General features: G+C 35.6%; 3 protein-coding genes across 3 annotated transcripts; 1 reads left to right on the top strand and 2 right to left on the bottom strand.

Moving 5' to 3' along the window:
* Positions 1–445: 445 nt before the first annotated feature.
* LOC124411172 lies at positions 446–12,737 on the bottom strand. The gene is made up of 4 exons (XM_046890121.1): positions 11,583–12,737; positions 11,300–11,502; positions 1,574–1,713; positions 446–1,501 (listed from the first exon to the last, which is right to left on the bottom strand). Exons 1-4 carry the CDS (start codon positions 11,945–11,947, stop codon positions 617–619), a joined length of 1,593 nt encoding a protein of 530 aa, XP_046746077.1. The 5' UTR covers positions 11,948–12,737; the 3' UTR covers positions 446–616.
* A 2,148-nt stretch (positions 12,738–14,885) lies between these two features.
* LOC124411724 lies at positions 14,886–19,292 on the bottom strand. Its single transcript, XM_046891043.1, has 3 exons — positions 18,918–19,292; positions 16,683–16,943; positions 14,886–15,114 (listed from the first exon to the last, which is right to left on the bottom strand). The coding sequence occupies exons 1-3, from the start codon at positions 19,261–19,263 to the stop codon at positions 14,936–14,938; spliced, it is 786 nt and encodes a 261-aa protein (XP_046746999.1). The 5' UTR covers positions 19,264–19,292; the 3' UTR covers positions 14,886–14,935.
* A 754-nt stretch (positions 19,293–20,046) lies between these two features.
* Positions 20,047–24,148, top strand: LOC124411722. The gene is made up of 2 exons (XM_046891038.1): positions 20,047–20,090; positions 20,275–24,148. The coding sequence occupies exon 2, from the start codon at positions 20,285–20,287 to the stop codon at positions 23,141–23,143; it is 2,859 nt and encodes a 952-aa protein (XP_046746994.1). The 5' UTR covers positions 20,047–20,090; positions 20,275–20,284; the 3' UTR covers positions 23,144–24,148.
* Positions 24,149–26,140: the final 1,992 nt, after the last annotated feature.

The raw sequence follows: 26,140 nt of genomic DNA on the forward strand, positions 1-26,140 counted from the left end.
AAGGCATCTTTTAGTCAAGGCTATAAGACATCAAAAAACGGCACACAAGACGTCTTTTCGTCATCCTTTTGTCGACTTTACACTATTACCAAAAGATGACTTTGCGGAAGATCTGCCATCTTTTAGATATCTTTGTGCTGTCTGAGTTATTTCTCAGAAATAAACTTATCTTTCATTTAGTACTGGCAAAAAAAGATATTTTGATTTTCAACAGCATTGTCGGCTTCCGCGGCGGTGTAACTTCTTAATTTTCATTCCCAATATTCTGAAGATTCAATTCAGCAAAACTACGATGTAACAAATTTTGGACAAACGATACGTTTGGATAAAATATAACAAGAGGATCAAGGAGAATCGGCAACGAGTGGTATAGCATAATTGTAAATGTGTACCTTACTTACTCAAATTTGGATAAAACTCTCAGAAAGTTATTAAATAATTTCTCCATAAACATCAGATTAATAATGTCACCAGATAGATCACAAGTGCGCATGAATTGAAACACAATATCTCAGGTACAAATGTAATGTTACATTTAATACGATATAAAAACGTGTTACACGCCGTCACATTTTGAGGTATAATAAACATGGATATCCATATGAAAGAGAAAAAATCAGGTAACATAAACTCGCCGTTTTTTGGGTTTCAGCAAAACTTGGTAAACCGTTGTGGATATAACGCAGAGTCCCATGCTGCCAAAGATTGCATAAAATATATAATAATACCAAAATCCGTCCCACTCGGCGTGAAAGTACCATACAGTTGTCAAGCATGTATTTTGTACCATAACAAATGTGTAGTAACCAAATAACCACTTATCAGCATATTTGAATTTAATTTTATACTCTATTACAGAGACAATGTAAACCAAGCCTAACCAGAGATTTATGAAAAATGTTGTAGCCGTGTAATCCTTGGCGAGGTAAAATAAATAAGCTAGCATAATGAGGTAGTGGACACCCAGCACTGCAAACAATGCTGTGGGATAAAATTCGTAAAACACAGCTATGGAAAATATACGAGGTGCGATGAATAAAAACCACCATAGAGAACCTATTGCTCTGCCCATAGGATCATCTTCGTCTAGACCTTTTTGTGAATATCGTCTTTGGGGCAGTTTCAAACTCATGGATTTATTCAGGCCAATACCTGTTGCATCGGTACTCACTGGCCTGGTCAACGACTCGTGTCCATAACTAGTATCCTCGTTTTGTGGTATGGAATCTGGTCGAGGCGGAGCCGGTATTTTAGGTACTTCTAGCGGCGTGACAATAGTAACACCTCTCAAAGGTGTAGGAGGCGGTGTGGCGTGTGCATTTTTTGGAGGTAGAGGTGGTGTCGTAGATATCTGTCGAGTCAAAAGTCGATCGTCAACAATTGACTCCTTAGTGTCTACTTCTGTTGTGTTTTCGGCAGCGCTAAAAACTTCAGTCTTCTGATCTGTTTCTAATAACGTTGTCGATTCCATCGGTTCTTCTTTTGCAAAGTCTCGAAGCTCCTACCATTGAGGGAAACAGAAAATAAGAGTGATAAAACAGTTGATTCTTCCGCTATTTCGTTTTCTGTTTACCTGCTCACGGTACTTCTTCAGCCACATTGCCCACGTTATTTTTCTGCCATTTATTCTTTGGCTCTCAAACCTTTGGAAAGACATTGTTTGCATGGAGAGCACCACGATCGACATGAAAATGCTCAATATTTGCACCACGACTGGAACAGAAATTAAGATGGCCATGAGGAGGAGGAAAAATAAATTCATCGATGATGTGAAAAATAGGTATTGTTGCACGAGGAATATTGCAATCAGTCATGCCATACCGTCATACAATATCATTATTTTCAGCTAATCAAAGAATAGCTTTTTGGTCGAAATGTTGGAAAATTCAAAGTAACTATTTTTTATTAACCCCAATATTTTAAAGCAAGCAATTGGTACGGTATAATATATCGGTATACAGAATACAGATACAGACAGCCTCAGGTATGAGGTACGATGTCCGGATATTTATGAAATCATGAAACGTGACACCTGTAAATTCGACACTTCAGACTACCATCCTGAGAAAATATTTGATATGCCGCAAGTCAACAAGAAGGTTGTAGGTCTTATGAAAGATGAATAGAACGGAAAAGTGATGACAGCGTTTGTAGGCTTGCGCAGCAAAATTTACAGTGTACATACGTGTCGAAAATGAGGAACTTATTAAAAAATCTAACGGCACGAAGGCAACTGTTGTCGAGAACACTATCGACTTTAAAACTACTTAAACTGGTTGCATAATATGATTACTCAGCATAGGAGCCATACACCTTCTAGTCTAACAATAAGTTACAGGTAGTCCAAACGGCTAGGCAAGTGAAACTAGCCCATAGGAGATGATGACATCACACAACGCCCAGAGTGGAATTACTTGATCAGAAACTGGATGGAAGTGACATGGTTGGATGGGGAAATATTGATGCATGAATTCCTCATTGGGCGAGTATATCAAACAGGAGAAACGGACAAACACGCTTCTTAAAAGTATCAAGATGAGTTTAGAACGGGGTACGATGATAGTGGTGGGCTACTTTAACTATTTCGGTATACAGTAGAATTCTTTCTGCTGACATTCCTATCACCAGTAGAGAATTGAGTTCCTAGACTTCTACAAAGCCCCACAGTCTCTATCGGTCCACCGCGGCTGTCAACAACGAGCTTCACTCGAGCTACCGTGCGGACCAACTCTCTCGCTACTTTTCGCAAAAACAAATTAACACATTATTATAAATAGTTAGGTCGATCAGTCCAACAAATCAGCGAATCAGATCTACTCACACATATTGAGGAGGCGCATCGTGGATCGTACTTAGATCTTTCTGCCCGACAAAACCCAATATTTTATTAACTTGCTGTTTTTGATAGGCGGAACTACAAGTCCCAGTTACGATATAAACGTAATTTTTTTCTCCGCGTTTTCAACGTAATATTTACCGTTTGTCGAAAAGTCCTTGTGAAAAATAATAGGAATCTTCCAATAACCGAGGCTTACTATCCTTTTATAACCGTCCGATAGCATAGGTTTATTGTTTAGTCTTCTATGTCATTATCCTTGCGACAACCATCGGAGAGTGGAGGTTTATTAATTAATTAATTAGCTTAGTATGTATGAGTGTGACCTTTCGGATGTGAAGGTTCCCTGTTATGAATCCTAGTGTAACTGACCGGCAATGGAAGTCATCATTAATACTATCAATTATCATTACAATTTTCCGATAGCAAAAGTGACGTTATTTCACATACTCTCTCTTACCAAAAACACTTGAAATTGTGCTAGCTCCTAACATTCAACATGTATATTCCTATCATATACATTCCTTATTATCCCCTTAATATCCTGAATAAAAAAATATTAATTCATGTATAATTGTTCGCCTTGTCTTGCCGATTCATTGCCTACGTTCATTTACTACTATCAAGATTATTCACAACGCGTGATAAAGTCCAAACGTCCTAAGAAGGATTTTATTGCTCTCCGCTTTTACATTTCTGTTTGGTTCTTTTGATAATCATTGCAAAAAGTGATTGGCGCCCAACATCAATATATTTAATAAAGTGCACGTGACCGGAGTGTTACATTACTAACAATAAGCATATAATAATCGGACAAACACTTCTTTGCCTGGACTTGATACTAATAAATAAGAAAAGCCTGTTCTCAAATGTACAGGGGTGATGTAAATGAACAACAGCAGCGAGGACTGCGGTTCCTCAAGGATTGAAGAATAAACCCTAATGAAAAAGGTCATATGATAATAAAATAATAAATTGTACGGAGTTATGAAAGAAATCAACTCCACCTTTATCAGGTAATTTACTATATATTTTATGGTGTGAATTGTTATAAGTTATCAGCTTAATATAAAGCATATCATTTAATATTTGATTAATTATACAATTTTTGATAACATCAGATTTCAAAGAAAAATAAAATGAATCACGTCCCGATTGAACCCACGTTCGTCGGAGTTTGAAACCGTCGCTTTACCACTTGAGACACTGCATTTGTGTATTATGATTCAGTTTTGTGATAATAAATATCGACTGCCTTGAGGAAACTTGGAATAAATTTGAATATAATTATTATATAAAAAATATTTGTGTTCCACAAAAAAAATTACCATATATAGTAATTAATGGATCTCATATTAACAGGGTTGCGACTTGTAAATATCTTGAAATAATTTGTGACTACAGAATGAGATGGGAAAACTACTTTCCATATATTATAAGCAAAATTAAGTATCTAACATTTTTGTTCTATAAAGTCTCTAAAATTGTACTAACCGAAAGCCTTCTTATGATATACTATGCTTTCTTCCATAGCATAATTAGCTATGGAATTATTGCATGGGGTGATTGCGCTACTTCTTATAAAAGGATGTTACAAGACCTTCAAACAAAGTTATTGAAAATTATCTCGAATAACAAATTTTTTATGAATAAAAAGCCACTTAAGGAGGGTTTCCCAGTTAGAACGCTGTTTTTAGAAAAAAAAATGTTCACAGTCAAATTATTTTACATTATTAGAGATAAACGTTGTAGTATATCGTAAATTGCATCTTTCAAGATGCACAAAAATTTTTTTTTTCTCGGTCTGTCGATACCGTTACCTGAAATAGACCCTTTTCAAATCTTGCCACCATGATATCTCCACTTCAAATCATTTGAAACAAAAAATTCAGGAAGATTCTTATAAATTGCTTGTTTCGCGATGGTATGAACTAGAGTCTTAAGAAAATATTAAAAAATAACAGAATGGTGGAGCTTTAAACATGTTTTTTCATTTTTTCCCATTTTTGTCGCCGTAAACTGCGTATAACTTTTTAAAATAATTATAAAAAGTTAGGATCCTAATTCACCCCAAAACTATACATTCGGTGAACATCTGTGCAAAATTTCAGCTAAATCGGATCATTATGAATTAAAAATACAAGAAAAAAACGAATAAAAAAGGGTCTCACACTCGAACGGCGATGCCTGCTCAATAAAGTGAGCTTTCTGTTCCGTCAAAAAATTCATTTTGATCTACTTTGGACTTTCTTATTTTCAATTTTTGACCGGTTCTCGGTCGATTAAAGGGAAAAGAAGGTTTCCATTTTATCCCTGAGAGTTTATAGTACACAAGATGCAAAAAAAAAATTTCCATATTTGGAAAATTCTAACTGGAAAACCTCCCTTAAGGGGGGGCCCTGGTCTATTTTGACGTCGACGTATGTATCTCCAAATATCGAAGTCCACGTATCTGAATCGCAAAAAAGAGCCATTCTATGTATAATTCTGAACACAAACACTTCGATACATTTTCACTTGACGCAGAAGTAAAGAAATGGCACGGATTCGACGAAATCACAATAGTAAATTTGTAGAATTCATGCAATTTCTTTATTTGTGCGGCAAATGAAACTGTATTAGAGTGTTTTCGTTGAGAATAGTGTATGGAATGGGGCTGTTAAACCCTTTTTCGCGTATTAGACATGTGGACTTCAATATTTGGAGACATCTACGTCAAGGTATGAAGGCGCCCCCTTAATTTGGATCAGGTTTTTACATTGGAATCTCTTATCTTTCATCGCAATGAATTGAAGAATGAGTGTGCAAACTCAAGCAGTATTAGCAGAAACAAATTTATATAAAAAATATTTTACTACCTCAAAGATGTAGGACTATGGGTGGTGAAAATGGTTATAGACACCCCGTGAAAAGCGTTAAATCTAGGAAAACTAAATTGAAAAAATGGTTATTATCAAACGGTTGTTAGCAAATCGCTAGTCTTATATTGTATAAGAAATCTATATGGTTATATGACTACAAAATTTTATGGTTCTGTTATTAAAGTGTATATTAGCTGTGAGGGATGTTTCGGGATATTTAACTTTAAGCCGAACTATGTTCATTGGGCACGTTGGTTGTATAGTATCCCAATCCTACGCGCAGGTATTTTTATATATCTGTAATGTTTACTGGTGTGTACATTCTTGTAACATACTGTGTAAGCAATGGGAATCAAATCAATAAAAAGAAATAATAAATAAGCTGCTGGTATGTGTATTATAGGCGATTGGTATTATTTACATCGTGTGAAGTAATATTTTAATATTATTCAAACTTATTCCAAGTCCCTTCAAAACGGTTAAGATTTATCAGTGTAAAACCGAACTTATTAGTAACAAGTGCAGTGGCTCATATAGTAGAGTGACTGTCTTCAACTCCAATGGATATAGTTTCAATCCTGACCCAAATCGTTGTTTATTGCTCAGAGATTCTTAAAATATATCGAATAATATATGCTTTACATCAAGCTGATAACTCTTGTAACAAATCACAGAATAGATAACATAATAAACTATATGATAAAGGTAAAGCTGATTTCTTTCACAACTGAGTACGATTTATTAAATCATTCGTCATGTGATTTATATTATGATTTTTCAGAACATTTATGACATGAACTTTTTAAGCAGAGAAGCAGGGCAAGTGAGAACCACCATGCTAGAAATTGCTATACTATTTGCAGAGCAGCTCATCACCGTCTATGTGATAGAACCGGAAATCTACAGCCCAGAGTATATTGAATTGCCAAGAGTCGAAGAATCTCTGGATAATGTCATCACAACGGATGCTGCAGTTACCAAGATTCTAGCTGGTCTGAAAGGAAGTGCGTCACCCGGGATGAACGGAGTACCACACTGCCACTCAAGAGACTAAGAACTAGAGGTACGAGAAAATAAAATTCGATTCTGAAAATCGGTTAATTATATTCGTTCCTCCGATTCTAAAAATCGATACATCGGTTGAAAATAGCATCGATTCTGAATAATTGGCATAATATTTCTAAAACAAATAAGATAATTGAAAATAATGAACATTACGTACTGTAGCAAGAATTTGTCTTGGCCGCAGTTTAGTAATAGTGTACTTATTCTTGACAGCATTAGTACTATTATTCAGCGTACTATTGTTGACAGCAAATAAGCGGTATTTTGAAGTTTTCTGTCGCGATTTCGACGTAATCAGATACCAGGAATAGTAAATGACTTTGTTTTATGAATTATGAGGGACAGTCGTTATTTATCAGAACATGTTATCTCAATACAAAATACAACCTAGATATAACATTACACCTTTATAAGAAGTTGTTCGTAACGACTTATTAAGTCATAATCAATCGATTTGTATAGAAAAAGAATCGATTCGGTGATAATCGAAACTTTGAAAAATCGAATAATAATCGATTAATCCAACGCCATGAATATCGATTCTTCCAGAATTGGCAAAGAATTAAGTATCATTCACAATCGACTCAGTGCAGTCGTAGTGGTGTGTGGAAGTTTGGGTTTCACAATGGATTAGTGGAGTCGGTAGTGGGAGTGGGAACGATGGAATTAGTGCAGAACCTTGCAAACTCCAAGCTTCTGCACAGCACCACGAATCAAACCACTGCAGCGGCAAATTAAAATAGACGCCTTGATAATTCGCGCAAAACCCTGACATAAAATTAATATAAAATGTACCTGATATAAACGAATTAATCACCGAGAACGTTAAAATTAACCGGTAATATGAATCCGGTCCTTGGCAATCTTCCGTGAGCTAAGAAAAAAGAAGATGTCGGAAAAGAAGAATTTTCAGTAATATTGCGGCAGTAAACAAAAGTTTTTGATGAGAGGTTCATTTTCATCCATTCTCAACAAGGTTCTTTAGATTATTTAACTTGTCGTCAAAGTCTTTGAAATTCGAAATGGCAAATCCTTCTACACTGCAATACCGACGAATTGTGAACGCTATTCTGCACTACCGCCACACGCCGCACTACTTACTACTGCAGATTGTGAACGATACTTAGGGGGGGACTTCTCAGAAATTTTGGTGATGTCGATTTTTTTCTTTTTCAAATAACTAAAAAAGAATCAATGAAAAATTCTTTCCAACAAAATTTAGATTACGGTAGTACCTTAGAGGGTAGTACGCGTCCTGAAAAAAAAATTTCTCATCTGCTGCGATGAAAGTGTATGCGCAAGGAACTTTTGGGAACGGTACTTCAAAAATTTTCTGTCAAAAATTCATCGCGCATACACTTTCATCGCAGGAGATTGAAATTTTTTTTTCAGGAGACACAAACCATGATCCAAATTTTGTGAAAAGCAATTTTTCATCACATCTTTTTTAGTCATTTGTAAAACAAAAAACTCAATATCACCGAAATCTCACCGAAGTCCTCCCTTAACGGCGACAGTATATGACTGCATGAAAAGAACCGTAGTAAACCATATAAGGATGTTTGCATCCGGATAAGATAATCCCAAGGCAACAACACAAATTTTCACTGGTAAAACGATAGCCCTAACCTAAACGAAGCAACCTTTGATTGCCGTGGTGAAAATGATGTCTACAATGTTCGTCGAATTTCTATGAAAATTGGGATATTTCGTACAATTCGAATAAAAAATTGTTTTTGTACGAAATTGTAAATATGCCTAGTTGCTCATAAAAAGTTTTAGATTTTCATGAAAATTTTTATTTTTTCAGTAAAAAGTCTAGTAGATACTATAACTTTTACTAACGATGATTAACAATTCTTTACGAAAAACCAAGCATATTGACAATTTTTCACGAAACAATACAAATTTTCACAGAAATTGGAACATTTCGTATTCTTTCGTACAAAATTGTATGTATGCATAGTTTTTCGTAAAGAATTGTTAATTTACTTTGAAAATAGTACCAGCTTGTAGATTTTTTACTGAAAAAATAAAAATTTTCATGAAAATGTACGAGTTCTTATGAGGAACTATGGATACTTACAATTTTGGGCAAAAAAATTTTTTGTACCGAATTCTACGAAATGTCCCAATTTCCCTAAAATTTCCTTAAAAATTGCAGAAATCGTTTTTACCAGGGTGGACTCTTGTGCATGATAAAGGAGAATCAACAGACATACTTTAATTTGACTACAAACAGGCCTTTAACAAGGTCTCACATGAACTACTACTTAAGAAACTGAAGCACCTAGGCTTTCGAGGCAAACTGCTCCTGTCAAGGTGTATCAAACAGCAAGGCCTGCTCAATTCAGAGTCGGACGTATGCTACACCGGTCAAGGACAGTTACTGGTGGTGTGCCACAAGCCTCTGTCCTCGGACTACTTCTCTTTGTTTCATATATCGATGAACTACCCGCAGTGCTTGGAGTCAGGACATCCTTGTTTCCTGACGACACGAATTTCTATGAAGACCCACTTACGCAAGATCTACAAAAAGTTTTCAACAAACCGCATCTTGGATTTGGATTATAATAAAAGTTTGAATAAGTTGAATCTACATTTGTTGAGGATGAGGAGAGAAAAAGGCGACGAAATGTAAAGCTTTAAGCTTCTAATGGAACAATATGTATGAGGCTGAAGTTTGCAACGTTATTGCAATGATGCATCTTTAGAAAAAGTTGTTATTTTCCAACTTTGGGATTACTTGAAATTTAGTAAACTGTTAATACAGCATCAAGAAACTCAGATTTTGTAAATTCAACTTCTTCGGATATTCTGAAGGTGCAAAATAGTGATATTTGTTTCTACTTTTCGATACATTAACGTTACTATCTTCAACCCTATCAATATGCATGGGGACGAGTTCTTCAGGTTATCAAGGAACACGCAGCTACGAGGCCATCGTCTAAAGCTTGAGCGGAGTCCATTCAATAGAAATCATTCATCGAAGTACTTTGTTAGTAACAGAGTGGTCGCAGTGTAGAACTCACTTCCAATTGCAGTTACTGATGCAGGCATAATTAATCAATTTCAAAACAAGCTGGATGCTTGTCACTACATGTGTTTTGCAGCATTTGGTTTGCTTTGCAAGCCGTGACTGTCAATACGACTTGAAGTATAGCTTTATACCTCGCTAGCTATTATACAAGCTACTACAAACTCGGCAACTCGCCTTTGAAATAGGTGAAATAATGGATGAACTTGGAGGTTCACTTTGATATCAAAATGACAATTAACAAACATCTTGACTATGTGGTCTCCAAATCTGTTAGGAAGATCAATTTCATCAAGCAATTCTCTATATTGTTAAAAATGTTATTACTTTCTGTACCTATACTATTCGCTCATTTTTCCTAGTCCGATTTATTGTTCACTTACCTGGGAGTCCCAGGCCTATGCTGCTGTCAATAAACTTGAGAAACTGAATGATTCTTTTTTGCATTTTATGGCCTATAGAATAGGGACGTCCATGCATTTTCGAGGTCACAAGTAGAGTAACGGTGCATCTACCATGAGTATATCACTACACTGTTCTCTGCTTGCTATGGGCAGATTTGATTCAATTTTTGCTTTCAGTTTTGTTTCTCTCTTCCAATTCGGCCATTGCAACATATTAATTTTTATTTCTATCCTAATTACAATTCTCGCTCACCTATTTACAGGCTTTCGTTATTATCTAACGATAATGCTGATCGGCTGTTCATATATAATGCTACTTTGCCTTCTGTCTCTCGTCCGCCCTGCTAACTGTTTTTTTGTAACTAGTGATTACAAATGTACTATCTTTTTTGTTTATATCTAATATTTAGTTTCCTTCCTCATGTACCACAATGTAAAATGTTTTTGTTTTTATTTTTTTATTAATGTAAAACGATGTTTTACCCATAGAGCAATAAATAAATCAATAAGTAAATAGTTATCAAGCTGTTATACCATCAAATGATTCTTTGAAATACGTCTGAAATACTCATACACCAAAACTTATTACACCTTGATCCATTCTACGAAACAAGTATTATCTTTCAAAAATGAATATATCAATAAATTGGAAATGTAAATTCTTCATTAAAGATTGTATATGATTAAATCCATGTTGATGTATCTTAAAGAATTCCTGTTTATAATCAAAGAAAATTCAATATCACAAAATATTTGGGGAACTCTTCAGTAATCCAAGTGTGACAAGAAACATACTATTTTAACATACATGCTTTTTCTTTTATCAATATTATTCATAACTGAATGATTCTATCGAGAATCAAATCCGTAAAATTTCAGGATCACAGTAAAATGACCCACTAAACACGAAACGAAATGTTTATTCTTCAGAATGAGACTATTCCTTTCAATCGTATTTTGTACTATTTGGCGATGGCGTCAGACCGAGAACTGTCTTGAGTATTGAAAATATGCCAAACGTACATTCTCACATGATGCAGTAGTTTTGACAGTATGCAAATTCATAACAGATAATGATATAATTTTGAATACATACTTGACTGGTATGACCGCGAAACAGACTGTTGTCTAAAAAGGAGATGAGTCTGAAAGATCGACTGCGGAGCTGCTTGAAACCATGCTTGGAGAAAGAAATACAGTTCGATAGCTGCAGGCTTTGCAGCGATAGTCAGGGTTCTAGTTCTCTCAATACCCGAGAGCATTATCGCATCCACAGCCAACACAATCATACCGGCATACCTAAAAACATGCAACAATCAACTACAACTGGGAATTTAATTTTAGAATCAGTCACAGTTTGTATTTATAAAGGCTTCTACCTGTACAATGCGAAAAGTGGGAACATAAACAGCTGGCAAATCTGCAGTATGAACCATGTAACGACTCCTTTCGATATCTTCTCATCTTCGCTCATCCACCAGTCAGGCCTCGATACGGTCAAGACAAAATAGGCGATCGCAGGTGCGTACATAATGGCAAGGGTGCAGCTGCCCCATATGGGATTGCTCTCCCTGAAGTGTTGTTCAACAACGACCAGATCAGCTGAGAAATGCACGATGTAAATGGCGCAGTTTATCAACGTCGGTATCAAGAACACCAAGTAAATCTGTTCTGTCGATCGTAGGGGCATCCGCATGCAGTGAGTTGCCTTAGCCTGGCAAATCGGAGCGGCATCGTTCAACATCTCAGTCACTCCTATGCAATTCCGTATGTGGCAGCTAATTTCCGCAATCACTTGGCGAGACTTTTTTTGCACTCATCGGTTGAACGTAAGGCATCTGTTCTCTGTTTAACGGTACAAAATTCGTTGGCCACACTCGTTCAGTGCAATTTTATTATCTCAGGTGGATGAGTCAACTGTACAAAGTGAGTAATCATGGAAATTCGTGCAGCTATTGCAGAGTTAAACTTCAGAAGATGGAAAAGAACTGATCGACGTTTCTTCGAGACCAGCTAGCGATCTTGTATCTGCTACTGGCTATACTCCGTGTGTAATTCAAATAAACAAAGAATGTATATTAATAGCAAAGATGTTCTACAGCGCACACATCACACTTTGAATATCAACGATGAGGATACCATTCGTTGGAGGTTGAATACCGTGTATATGCAGAAGCCTTGTAGCTCTTCTTGAATGATTGATTGACACAATTTTTGGTACTAGTAAATAAATAACGGAAGACTGTGAAAATATCTCTTCTACAACGATAAATGCACTTTACTGACGCTGTTGTAAAATTACGTTGGTTAGTCAGCTCTTGACAACAAATAGATAAGTTGATAAGACTCGTACTACAATGAGATAAGACGTGTGTAGGAACCCACAAACCGGCAAAGTTCATCGGTATGAAAGTTACAATAAAGTGAAGATAGCAACAAGCCATATCAGTGATATACTGGTATGGACTGTACCTGATTGCCACATTAACAGCAACACTGTACGTATACATATAATCACAACCACAAGGCTGAAGATGCCTACCATTGCTACCTTCTAATTTCAAGGCCGCGTTCAGGCATGCCTCACAGTATGTATAGCTGATTCAATCAGTCAGGCTATTCGGCTAATGAAAACAAAGGAGTTATTAAACGCATACTTCGGTGTTGGCCAGAGGTCTATCACATACGAAATACGTTTACTCTTACAATTCAATTAGTTCAAAAACAACACGATCTAAGCATACCGAAGAATGCCTCCGTCCAAGGAATGAATATTTTTTTTATCAAGAAAATCAATGAAAACAAATAAGGGGTGGTGAAAGAAAATAAAGTAGAAAAAAACTGTCGAAAAAATCACAAGAAGTGTAACCAGTATCACAAAGTCACTGCAAAAATTTCAATAGATATAAGGAACTTCCTCGACTGTGGCACGATGAGTTTTGAATTCAATCTACTCGCAAACAAACTCCACAATATTCATGAAACTTTAACATCAACTTGTTCTCAACAGAACCAATCAGCGAGCTTTTTTGTCACTTCTGCTGTCATTTTCACCACAGGTGTAGAACCTCTTGAACCAAGAGTTGCTTAAACATCGTCATGTTTATCGCGAAAATGATAACACTGCATTAAACGGAAGAAATAAATATTAAAATATGATTAATTTTTTTACTTGTTTATATTTTGCAAGTTCTTTGGTGTGAATTGTATTTGCTTAGTATTTGGAGCATTTCCCGAGGGATCGATTAAGATCGGAAGATGAGATTTTAGATTTGCTAGAATTTTTTTTAAGTAAGTACTAATCCAAACAGGCGCGTGTTTTAAAAGAAATTGACCCGCCCCGATTTCAGATACGATTTAATTTAATATTTTGAAGAACCCATTTTCCTAGAACTCCGATAAACTTAGAAAAATCTCGTAAGATGTAATATTTTTGAGCCCTTGTCCAAAATAGATTTGTCGTTACAAGAAACGATATGTTTTTTGAACAATAATTATAAATATTTGATTTCATAATATCTCCGATTCTGTATAATTACCTGAATGTGCTTTGCTTTCCTTTGTCATACTAAAAATTCATTAAATTCATAATTTTTTTTTTTTTTTTAACTATCATTCTGTCAAATTACACATCTTTTGCTCTATCTAGAACTCCATTTTCAACAACGGCTTGAAAATTTTGTAATGTTCTACCATATTTATCTTGGAAATAGATAATTAAATCGTGTTTCAGGTAGAGGTGGCTAAGACGGTTTGCTAAAAAGTGGGAGCATTCTTCGGCCATTACTTTCATATCACATTTCACATATGAAAAATTCTGGAGCAAATTTATGAATTCGTCTTCCGATGTTGAGGTAGTTTCTCCCAAAACGCGTTTTCTTACAATTGTTCTAAAACATATATATCGTTGGCTGAGAGCAATAAGATACAATCTCAGAATTTGGTTCGACAAAATCACATCTCAGAATTTTGTCCAAAAACATTGTATGTCCTCAGAGATCACATTGGACATACGATGTTGTTCAACGAAATTCTGAGAGGGGATTTTGTTGAACCAAATTTTTAGATAAGATGTTGATGCTCTCAGCGGACGATATATTTTCATTATAATATTTTACATGACCTGTTAAAATCTGAGTGAGCTTGGACGTGCCAATCTAGAAATATTACTTGTCAAAGTCTCAACCCTCAACACGTGATTCCCTATCTCGTGCCTCCGGAGATACGCTAAAGATCTATGTTCCGGTGAATTTCTTAAAAACCCTGCTTAGAATCCTCATAAGAAACTAATCTGTTATAGTTATAGAGGACATCGTGACAAAAACTTCCTTTGCTGATTGTAGTCTGCTGCTCCGTATCGTTTCAGAGTAATTTTAAGCCAAAGTTGAGGACTTTATGACGCAAACGATACGAGCCAGCAAGAGTGAGAGTGCTCTACATCGGGTGTGTACGAAAGTGACAGGAACTACTTTAATTAATATACTTTATGGAAATGAAATTGATATGTAATCAGAATCAGCAGCCACACATGTTTAACTTTTTTTTTTTTAAATAAGAAAACTACATTTTTCACTTTCAATTCCACAAACGTAATCTTTAGCATATTTAGCTACTAGCTTGAGCTTCGTATATGATTTGTGAGAGTAAAGCACGTTTTTTTAGTTTCTTTTGTTTTTTTTTTCTATCAATTTATCAATTATATTATTTCTAGCTTTATGTACATTGTTTAAAGTCAGTTGCTGATCTCAGCTGGTTGTAAGCCATCCAAGAAGGAGTGCTTTTGCAGTAAACCGATCGGTTCATCTATGGGCATATTGGACTGATCATCATATTTAGAACCAACGGCCCACAACGTTTCGAGGTCGTACACCTTCCTTGCCTGCTGAGAGAAAATGTGCAGCGCTAAGTTTCCTGAAAACATAGAGGAACGATGAAACTGGCGAAATTTTTAAATAAAGGAATTTTGAATATCAGTTGAGTATAATTGATTCAATCGCCTACGATTTTTATGGTTTCCCAAAATTTTGTCCAAATTTGCAAAAAAAATTTTGAACTTCGTTAGGCACAAATGATGTGATCAGAATTTGAAGAAAAGTGAAATCTCACGAATGTGTCAGCAATTCGAGAACTTTTACAAAATTTATCGGATGTCAAGAGAATTGACTAAGAAAAAGTCGAAAAGGTCACGAGGATGGAAATTTCAGTGCTGTTGGAACTAAGAATGCTTATTTTATTAGGACAATTGCATGTAAGTCATTTTCACTTGTGTTAGTAAGAGTAAAAGACACAATGCGAGATTTGTGGTACGTAAGCACTTCACCTCGAATTTTGACCAACTCATGGTGAAAATCGATAACTATGCCTACAGAAGAAAAACGTACTTGACAAGTAAGAGATGAATAAACAAAAAAATTCAGACTTCCTCATGACAAATACGAGAAAAAAAAAAATAAAAAGTAATTTTAAACAAATGAAGAAATTCCGCATTATTTTTCGATGTCAAAATTTTAAATCCAAAAAAGGAAACTATACCATGCAGAATGCACTGCAGAAAGTTGAATGATTCAAGAGGAATGTTGGTAGAATTAAAAAAAAATAAAAAAAAATCGATTCTATCACCAAAAAGATTGTATTGAAAAATTTCGAAAAAACAGTCAAGAATATTAAATAATAGTATATTGTGTTACAAGTGCGGAAAGTGGACGATTTCCAATGAATCCCGAGTTGGCGACACGAGCCAAAGGCAAATGCTGAAATCCCAGAAGTGCTAGTGCGAACACTGCATGAGCCAATGCGAGCACTGTAATTGTACGAGTCAGATATCGCTGACCCGCATATTGTGTCACACGCTTTTTTTTCCAACAACTGTGAAGGAAAGTTTGATTTTAGAAAAATCGGAGGTACCACTTACAACGGGTAAAATTGAGGATAAGTAACTCATACTCAATGACACAGTGTGTAAGATTTAGTTATTTGAAAGTACGCATTCGCTGCACTGTTCGGAAATGGGACACTTGACGCTCGCTCCATAGACTTTGAAAATCGAACTTTCCAAGCAGATGTTGGAAAAAATTCGTTTCTACAAACGAGACATAAAAAAACTTCTATTATGACAATGCACGCTAAAGAAAATTTTTACTTGCGGCCGCTACACAGTCCTCAACTATTTTTATTTTTTACCACAACGGGAAAACATGGTTCTTAGTACCAAATGAAAATGAGCTCTGCATAGCACTGTTCTTTCCGATTAGGGTCATTTGTGATATATTATCTCGTATAGAACTGAATTGCAAACAATTCTGTACATCCGTATTTTTCAATTACAAACGCGATCATTTGGCACGAAATTTCTCAACTCTGCTCCGACTTCTTCGAGAAATTTCAAACTCATCACATCCTTAGCATTTCCAGTGCAATCACTGTCCAACGGATAAGAACGTAGAGGTTCGAAACAAACAAAACAGATATTAGCTACTGACCTAGGTCCATAGCAATCCAGTCTTTGCAGTTTTTCCCCTCGATTCTCGGCACTGGATCCGTGGAGTGCCTTTTCTTCTTGAAAACTCTACGAACTATTTCCGCCGTTGCCTTCATGTGCTTCGACGATCTACCTGTTACTACAACAACATAATCGACGTAGGCAAGCTCAGGTGGCACAGCGGCCACAAATAATTCCATAACATTGTTTTTGCGGAGGAGATCCACCAGGTCGTCAAGTTCATAGACTCCAGTAATACCATCTGTGGAAACATAAACGCATGCTGATAAATTGGTATTCATGAAGTATTAGAAATCTTGTTATTTTTGTGACGTTTCTTAAACCCTACTGATTTGAAGTAATCGGATTCTATGTATATATTTCATTTGAATACGATGTTGAAGTTTGCAGCCTTGTTGAAACACTGAGTTTTTAGGAAAACTCATTATTTTACAACTTTGTGATTATGTGAAAATCAATTGATCGTAATACAGCAACAAACTGCTTGGATTTTGGAAAAGTAACTTTTTTAAAGTCATTCTAAAACTGTAGAATGGTAGATTTTTTTCAACAATTCGTTATTTCAACCCTACCAACTTTGATCAGTCATGAAATGCGGTAAACTTGAATGACGTCGATGAGTCAAAAATCGACACTATTTATAATTTTACTACAAGAATGATGCCAAAAATAGCAGATGATAGTAAGCCGGTAATCTGTGTCCAAGACTTCCAGGTCGTAAGCAAATGATAAAATACCCAGAAATATATTTAGGGAGAATTCCCTGGACAATACCACCGTGTTTCGTCATTTGCTCGCCTCCTGAAAGTTTTTTATACATATTATCTGCTGCGGATTACCTGCCGAGTTCAGTGTCATACTACAAGACAGTCGTGATCTGGAGACTGATAATACTAAATTGATAATTGTCCGTAAGGAATGATAATTTCTTAAAAAATACATAAACAAAATGCATTGAAATCATAAGCCAAAGCTCAAATATTGGAGTTTAATTTAAAATGACTTTAAAAACAATGAAAAATCTCTGGGAGTTACGTTCTATTCAGATGGTTGTTTTATTTAGGAGATTATTTTCTAAAAATTTACTAAAACAGATGTTCCTGTTTTGCAGTAGCTAATTCAGAATTGCCATTTGTTAATCATATTTAACATCAGGAGTGTTGTAAAATTGATTACTTGACAATGCTTACATCATAAAAACGAAGTTTCAGTCTGATTGTACAAAACATTCTTCTGAATACAATGAGGCATTATCAAATGAAATCGAACAAAACTACCATATTTTTTTATCATTTTGAAAGAATTTGGAGTGATTGAAAGCTAAATTTTTGTTACGATTTCAGTATTTCTTACTTTCTTTTTTTATCAGAGCAAACATTGCGAGCTCATAAATATGTTGAACTGATAAATATTCAACATGCGACTATTTTGTAGTGAAGTCAATAAAAAGTATCAATTATTAGCTCACCGACATCCATAAGCAACTTTTCTATGCTCGCCACACAAGATGTTCAATCAAGTATTCATCGACATTTGAAATAAATGAATTTAAGTCGACTAGGAATAAAAAAAGCTGTTTCGTTTGGTAAGGGTAAACCCATGTACACTTGCCCTTGTCACAATACAATGCATGAATATTTATTGATGTTGCGATCGGAAGAGCAAATGTGCACAAATGCTGAGTGTAATCGCCCTATCGAATGAACCTATTCTAGGGTCATTCCGTACACATTTTCGTACAGTAATTGGTGAACGCAATCGTACGCAACGCGTCTGTAAATCATACAAAAATGTGTTATATTTTAATGGAGATCCATTTCCTATATGGTATTAGATATTTTGATCAATCAAGTTTACTCGATTATTCAAGTTTTGGGGGTTTTTGCTTATTTTGAATTCTGAGGATAGACGAATATAGATCGGCGGAGTAACTGAGCTCATGTTCAACGTTCCATGCTTTTGAATACCTTACCAAATTTAATTTACATTCAAGACCCGATGATTAGAGTTCTTTTTTCAAACTTGAAATTTCAGCTACCTATCGGATGCCAAACTCGTAACAATTTATGACAATCAGAAAATTCAGGACATACAGACACATCGAGTATACAAAGTGACCCGTGTAGGTTCACTCTGTGGTGCGAATAGCCTCATCGATAGACAAAATATGTGTTCCTAAGCAGTTGTAAGACAGCCGCTAGTACTAAAATCTTACGGTTCAAATTAAGCCCTTCAAATATGTCGGGTTCCTCTTGAGGTGTAACAATGTCTTCAAGGTATATCTTTGCTCGTTCTTCATCCACATCGAAAATGATTGGCGAATCTTCGTCACGAAAGACTTTGTACTTCGGAGGAACAATTCCAGTGAGGTTATGTTTGTGATGCTCCTCCTCGACTGACGACGGCAGCTTTTCCGGCTGTCGATCGTTTACAGGATCGTTGTATGTGTTCAATTTTTTTTCTAAGTGTATCAAACGTCTAGTTTCAACCACTCTTCGTGAAAAGGATGAAACTCTCAACAGTTTGTTCATACGCAATAAGTTTCGGGATACGGTACACATTCTGATTTGGATTTTGTCACATGTCACATCGACCGTCATCCACGATGTATGTAGTATGAGAGGTGGTGATCATTTTAATGTAGTACAGCGAAAATCCACCAGGGGCCTCACGTCCCTACAGAAATGATGTAAACAACTATATGTATTATGTAACCTCCCAGTAAACGCGATCATCCAGTGGTTGTCTGTCAAATGACGTTCGTAGATAAATAAAAGTTGCCTATTTGCGAGTCAAACTGACAACTTATTGGGTGCATTCCGAAACTAGCTGGCAGTGCTGAAAACTCCCTAGGACAGAGACAGAGCTAGTCACAAACTCGGCAGCGCAAAAGAGATAAGAGATTGCCGATAGCACTGGGAGCTAATTTCGGAATGCAACCATAGCTTTATAGTCAGCGGATGTTCTATTAATTGGAAAATGTCCTCATGACGTCATAGCCTGGTTATCGCCGCCATTTTATTACCACATAACTTGAGTTTTAAATTTTAATGTTGGCAAATCGTAATTCTTGAGGTTTCAAATTACTCATGTCATATAAATTAATTTAACGTAATCAATAATATATCTATTCCATTATCCAACGCGAAAAATAGGGTCAACGGTCACCTGTCAGTCTGGTTGCATTAGTTTAATTTTTTCACACCAGACTACGCATTGCAAAGTCACAATCCCAATATTTCAGTAGCTTGTAAGGTAATAGTTTTTACATTAGAGTATATAATCTATGAATATATCGATGGTCTAAGAGCTGTCATCGCTCCCTAACATGTATATATATGTATATATCGCTTACAAACTGCCATCAGCCGGTTAATTGTGCTTGAAGGTTGGAATTGCAGAGTAGACCGTAGGTCTATTGATAACTTAAAAAAAAAATTTTTGAAATAAATCTTGTGTTCTCGCAGGTTTAACACACAATTAAATTGCAACGATTTCCAAAACTATTCCGATACAGTGTGAAAAAATGAAAGCTGATTAATTGGGCGCACAATAATTCGAAAATGTTTCAGGTAATTCGTCATGGACGAAGTCTACACCAAAATCCAAGCCTATCTGATGAAGAGGGATAGAGAATATGAGACACTGAGGTTTCTGACTTCTCGAACGACAGCAGCAAATGTGGCGCAAATAACAGATATTTGTACTTCAATAAAAACCATACTAGATACTGCTAGGAAAAAACATGACACAGACTCGACCGTCATACTTGACGAGAGGTCCATCAAGTCCTTCAAATTTCTACTACTCAACACCAACTTCAAAGTACAAGAACATTTTTGCGATGACGAAGTCAATGGACATTTGGTAAATATGTGCCCTCCATTGTCTCCTTATTTGTTCATCGAAATACTTCGGGCCCTTAACTACAACGAAATATTATGCAACTCTTTTCCTCACCTTCCGATGGATTTGTGCACCGAAATACTTGACGTATTGCACAGATGCGTGGACACAGATTTCCAGCGAGCGTTTGACTTTGTCTTGAAAGTGATCGTTAGCTGCTACAAAAAGCTTCTTTTAGTGACACACCGACACACTCAGGTACTCGAGCCAGAGATGAGCTTGAAAACATTTGTTGGAAGCGTCCAAGAACTTCTTTCTCTGCTTGCTGGACTCCAGATTAAAAACAGCGGAGAATCGACGCAGCCTGTTAAATATAAACGGTGCGGCTGGACACTGATCAGCCTTCTGGATGCGATAAAGGAATGCCTTACGTGCAGAAAAATGAAAAATATTTCTTCACAAATGAATGAAGAGTCAGCAAAGTTATATGGAGTGACATTTGGGCGAAATTTCACAGCCAGACTTGATCCGGATGTTGTAGCATCGGCTATAGACGATCTTACCCAAGAATTATTTCACGTGCTACTCGAACATGTTAAAAAAATTGACATGCATGTTTACTTAGGATGGGCAGACATTGACTACGAAGACGATAGATCGATAACAATGCAGCGCGCAGTTGGACTAGCTTGTTACTATTTTATAGAATATTTTGAGACTAGCGACGAGGCGCAGAAATATAGCAACGTTGTAGATTGCCTGCGGCAATTGTCTAGCCAGCCTGACACGCCATTATCAATGAGCCTGCAGGAGCTGATTGGGAAGGTGGAGCAAGGCGATAGAGAATGCTTGAGGAACTTAATCAAGAGATTTACAGAATGGGATACTGTAGCTATTTCATGCCTGGATAAAAATAGTGCATTAATTGATAAACATGAATGTTTAAGCGTACTTAATAATACCATAGAATTTCTCAATATGACCCCTAAGGACGAGGAACTTTGTACTCAAATATACACCGTAGCAATGAAAATATTGCTCGGTCAGAAGATGGTAGATATGGTAGAAATTGTTGTGGAATTTATTCTGGTTCACGACGCATGTATAGTACTAGAGTCGGTAAACTTTGCGTCTGACTTACAAAATTATGTTAACAATGGTGGGGCATTGTGTTCAAACAATACCTCACTCCGGATTATCTTATTTTTTATTCTTCAGAATCCTAGAGAAGTTTTAAAAGTTTTGATAAAAGCTGCTATTGGTTGCCTGGAATACAGGAATTGCGTTGTATTGCCAGAAGATCTCTGTAATTTGTCACCAATAATGAAAATTCGCGATGCCGATCATTGCTCGATTTTCTCGACTACCCTAGTGTCAATTTGCAGTGAAAATACAGCTTGGAATAGTAAGAAATTCATAGAATTTGTACACATCGTAACAGAGAGAAATCTCATTTTGGCCGATGATCTTCTGAACGACATATTTATCCCATGTTTGAGAAGAGAAATCATTTTTCCAAACATGAATTCAATGCTCGCCAGCATACGAAACGTGAAGGATCAACTGACTCCAAAACTGAGGACTGAAGAATTAATTTATGTTTTAGCTGTACAGACAGGTTCCTTGCGTAGAAATATTAATCTCCCAATAAGCGGCAAAGAAGAAGCACTAAATTGCCTGACAAGGACAATTAGGCTCTTCACCGAGGGTCAGGTGAATTCTCTTGGTATTAACGGCAGAGATTCTTCCATGCAGAAGCTGGAGGCTATACTACAACCTCTGGACACAATTTACTTTACTTCGCAATGGAAATGGATACAAAATAACATAATCTCAGGTCAGGTTCTGCAGGAATATAAAATGCGATGTTATTGCGTCATGAACAGGTCAAAAACTATTGAGAGTTGCAGCACATGCATGGATGAGTTCTTTATTACACACGGTATTCAATGTCGAGATTTCTTGCAGCATGTAATATTGGAGTGTACAGAATTCGAGTACCTGAGGTTTGCAAAAGATGCGATAATAATGAATTGGAACGACTTTGGATGGAAGAACGAACTAGATGCTTATGCTAATCTTTCTCTATCTACGACAAGAGCGTGTAGTCATTACTTGATTTCACATCATCAGTTAGAATCTTGGAAATGTGTAATTCAGAAGATAACGTCACTCGTCAAAAGCTTGGGAAAACTTACATTATGGCTTATCAGTATCGATCAAATGAACGACTACGAGTCGGTGCAGAAGAGCCTAGTCACTGCTATAAGCGTTTTGCATCTAAATTCAATTCTTCCATCACATTTATCCGAATCGCTTAAAACGAAAATAAATATTCTTGCTCGTACTAAAATGTACTCATATGGACTGATTAGAAAACTGGTTAAAGCTGTTTGCGAATTTGGAGATGAGTGTCTGTGCAGTTATGAGAGTCATATATCGGATAAAAATGCTACATCATTATCCACTTTACGATTTTGTGTCAATTGGAAGCTGATTTCGATCTGTACAGACTTGCCCAACGCTGAGCAAAGTTTGTTTTTATCAAAGATTGAAAAAAAAATTATACCCGACATCACACAGACATGTTGTTAGTAGAAACGTCACCTCCTGGCGATCGAACTAAACTACCGTCAACTCCTGCATTTGTCATCACATCCATTTTCACATACCATTCGATATTATTGTTTCCGTCGTAGGGAAAGAAAGAGAACAAAGCTGTGTTAAAGTGTTCGAAGAGCGTAAAAATTGTTAGATTGAACACAGGAAAAAAAAAGAATACTTACCGTCGATAATTCATCTCGTCATTGTATGGGAAACCACTATCAGCTTTCCTTCTTATCTCACCCCATTATCTTGCTTTCCTTTGCCTAACACTCTGAGCTATTGGTTGTAAAGTAACGTTCGAAGAATGCTTCGTCTACAGTATACTTCAAAGCAGGATAATTGCCTCGTTACAGCTGCAGCCTGATGAGAAGAGCCGATGAAACGCAGATAATATTAAAAGTGCATATGTATAGTCTAAAGTTCGATTGTGGCTAAACTTAGCTCATTTCTTGACCTTGAATGTAGCTGTATTTAACACATGTCCAACGAACGAAATATTTCCAATTCATACCCGCAGCCAGTAGTATTCGTAACAGCAGAGCTTGTGCAGACAATTAATTCTTTTGTATAAACCGTTCATGAAACTAGTACAGGTGGTATGTAATCATGAAATAATTACTGCTGCCAAAGAAATTCTATTCAATGTTAGATATGATATTTTCTTTTGCTATCGGTCAAATCTCTAGTCAGATATGACAGATCCGTAAAAATAAAACCATAACTGAACCATGTGACGTATCATTTTTTACATGTATTATTTGTAAAGTATTGAGATTTAAGCACCGTACGCCGTAATAGGAAATTCGGGTGGTTACAAGAAATGTGAATCAACTGTTGCTTGAATTTCATTGTGAAATTTCCGGAGGATATGAGATTCGATAAAACGAAAACGAAGAATTTTTCTGAAATGTGAATCGTGTTCGAGAACATAGGAAAAACAATTAAAAAAAATAAAATAAAAAATAATTATCCCGCATGCAAACTTTTGAACAAGATAAGAAATATTAACGTAACTTTTTTCTTGACTCGTGTAAACTTTTTTGAAAAATAATGAACCTAAGAGGATTTAAAATGTGAGCAACAGTTGGTCGAACTCTGCGACAACCGATTAAATGTTGTGTATACATACAATAAATGTATCTAAATAAAAACAAACCATTATGAGAACAAGAGTGTTATTGCATTTCAATACGTGTATTGCACAGATACGGTATATGGTTGTTATTCACAATCAGAAATTACCACTTCGCCAATGATAACGAAAACGAATATCTGTTTGTAAAAATAAACCTATGTTAAATAAATACATAATTGATCGGAACTGAGTTTCAATATTAACAAATTAATTTTTTTGCTTCAAGATGTGTGTGGATACACGTACAATAAAGAAAGGATCCTTTAACTGTTTCATTATTGAAATTCATGTAATTGGAAATTATTGGTAAAGAAAAAAAAAAAATTTTTACAAACAGATAAAAGTTGTGTAAGGTATTACTGAAAATTGCAAAAAAAATTAACAACCACTGCAAAACTTGGTTTGTTTCATTCTATATTATATTTGTGCGATATTGCCAAAATGCCATTACAATGGTTAATGATAAAAAATGTGAAAAAATGTATGCACGGTAGAAAATTGTGCACTGAAGAGTAAACCATAATTAGCTGATTACACAGTGTTGCGAATAGATATTCGTCCATTTTGGGCAAATGCTTGCTCGAAATCAATCCTTAAATGCTGCACTTAACTCAAACATAATTTTAATCAGAATAAACCAGCGCTCAAATATATTATTATGTACAATCAGGAAGCAGCATAATATTCAAAATTATATCATTGGTCTAGAATTAAATAACGAGTAGGAAGACATGGAAATAATTAATCGACAAATCAGACAATGCAAACGAAATGCAAAATACTTTATAATTTATAAAACGCTAAAAAGGATTGAAATTTTTTCCATTACGTTGAGAATCTTAGCGTTTAAAGTAAGATTACTCCTCCACTGTAACTGCAAAACAATTCTGAAAGGCTTAATCGCAGTTAATAATCGGAAGGAAGTTGATGCATAAAAAAAAAAAAGAAACGTGAAGCGAGATGCTTCGAAATAAACAACTTGAGCAATAAAATTGTGCACAATTTTACACCGCGTATTATTCACTGTTCTTCTTCCCACATCCGAGATAATTATTTTTATTATATAATATATATATACATAAATACGTATTTGTATAATACGTATATATGTATATAATTTGACACTATAATATTTACAGATTCTTCACATTGTAAAAAATATAACATATTTCGTACTCAATATTATACGCAGGTAGTACTGAAAGGCCGATATATATCTAAATTGTGGTGTTGTTTCTTTTTCTTCATTTGTTTTCAAATCTCTTTTTCTTTCGTTTCATTAGCTAATTTACTAATTCATCAGTGTCATTCGCGATTAGTTTCGTAACAACAAACTTGCTTTCACGTACCAAGTTGTGTAATAATTACGAGCGTTTTGTTGTTATTTTTCTTCATTCGTCATATATTTTTCAATATACGTAAGAATTTATGATTAAGAAAAAATGGGATCACAAAAGAAATTCTGGTCCTTCCGAGGTGATATGCTGGCTGACGCACGCGCGTGGTTTTCAATTTGATTTAGAACACTTTAGACATAGAACAACGTCGATAGCTCCCCAAGTACGATTAAATAATTTCCCTAAAATGATGTCTTGATTTGTGACCATAGTAAGTATGTTTAGAAAAATATTATGCCATTTCTTTCGACTTGGGTAAAGCTACTTAGCACTAAACAGTTTCATGTACAAATATATAAATAGATATTTTGAGTATTGATTACTTGGAGATCTATCCGTATGACTTTTGTTTTGAATCGGTGAGCCATATTTAATTTATAAACTTGCCGGAAAAGAGAGAGAGAAAAAAAAAAGAAAAAAGTTAATAAATGAAAAACATCAACAAGCTAACTT

The sequence above is a fragment of the Diprion similis genome, chromosome 10, assembly GCF_021155765.1.
Source record: "Diprion similis isolate iyDipSimi1 chromosome 10, iyDipSimi1.1, whole genome shotgun sequence".
NCBI classification, from domain to species: Eukaryota; Metazoa; Arthropoda; class Insecta; order Hymenoptera; family Diprionidae; genus Diprion; species Diprion similis.

What these genes read in the sequence shown, in the direction of transcription:
- LOC124411172 (XM_046890121.1), bottom strand. Translation starts at nt 11,947, where the DNA reads ATGTTGAACGATGCCGCTCCGATTTGCCAGGCTAAGGCAACTCACTGC. An exon ending in CCACTTTTCGCATTGTACAG is followed by an intron (nt 11,503 to 11,582) that starts GTAGAAGCCTTT and finishes GCATGTTTTTAG; the next exon opens with GTATGCCGGTATGATTGTGT. An exon ending in TGAAGAAGTACCGTGAGCAG is followed by an intron (nt 1,502 to 1,573) that starts GTAAACAGAAAA and finishes CCTCAATGGTAG; the next exon opens with GAGCTTCGAGACTTTGCAAA.
- LOC124411724 (XM_046891043.1), bottom strand. Translation starts at nt 19,263, where the DNA reads ATGTGTACCGTATCCCGAAACTTATTGCGTATGAACAAACTGTTGAGA. An exon ending in TGAAGGGCTTAATTTGAACC is followed by an intron (nt 16,944 to 18,917) that starts GTAAGATTTTAG and finishes ATGTTTCCACAG; the next exon opens with ATGGTATTACTGGAGTCTAT. An exon ending in CTGGATTGCTATGGACCTAG is followed by an intron (nt 15,115 to 16,682) that starts GTCAGTAGCTAA and finishes CTATGTTTTCAG; the next exon opens with GAAACTTAGCGCTGCACATT.
- LOC124411722 (XM_046891038.1), top strand. Translation starts at nt 20,285, where the DNA reads ATGGACGAAGTCTACACCAAAATCCAAGCCTATCTGATGAAGAGGGAT.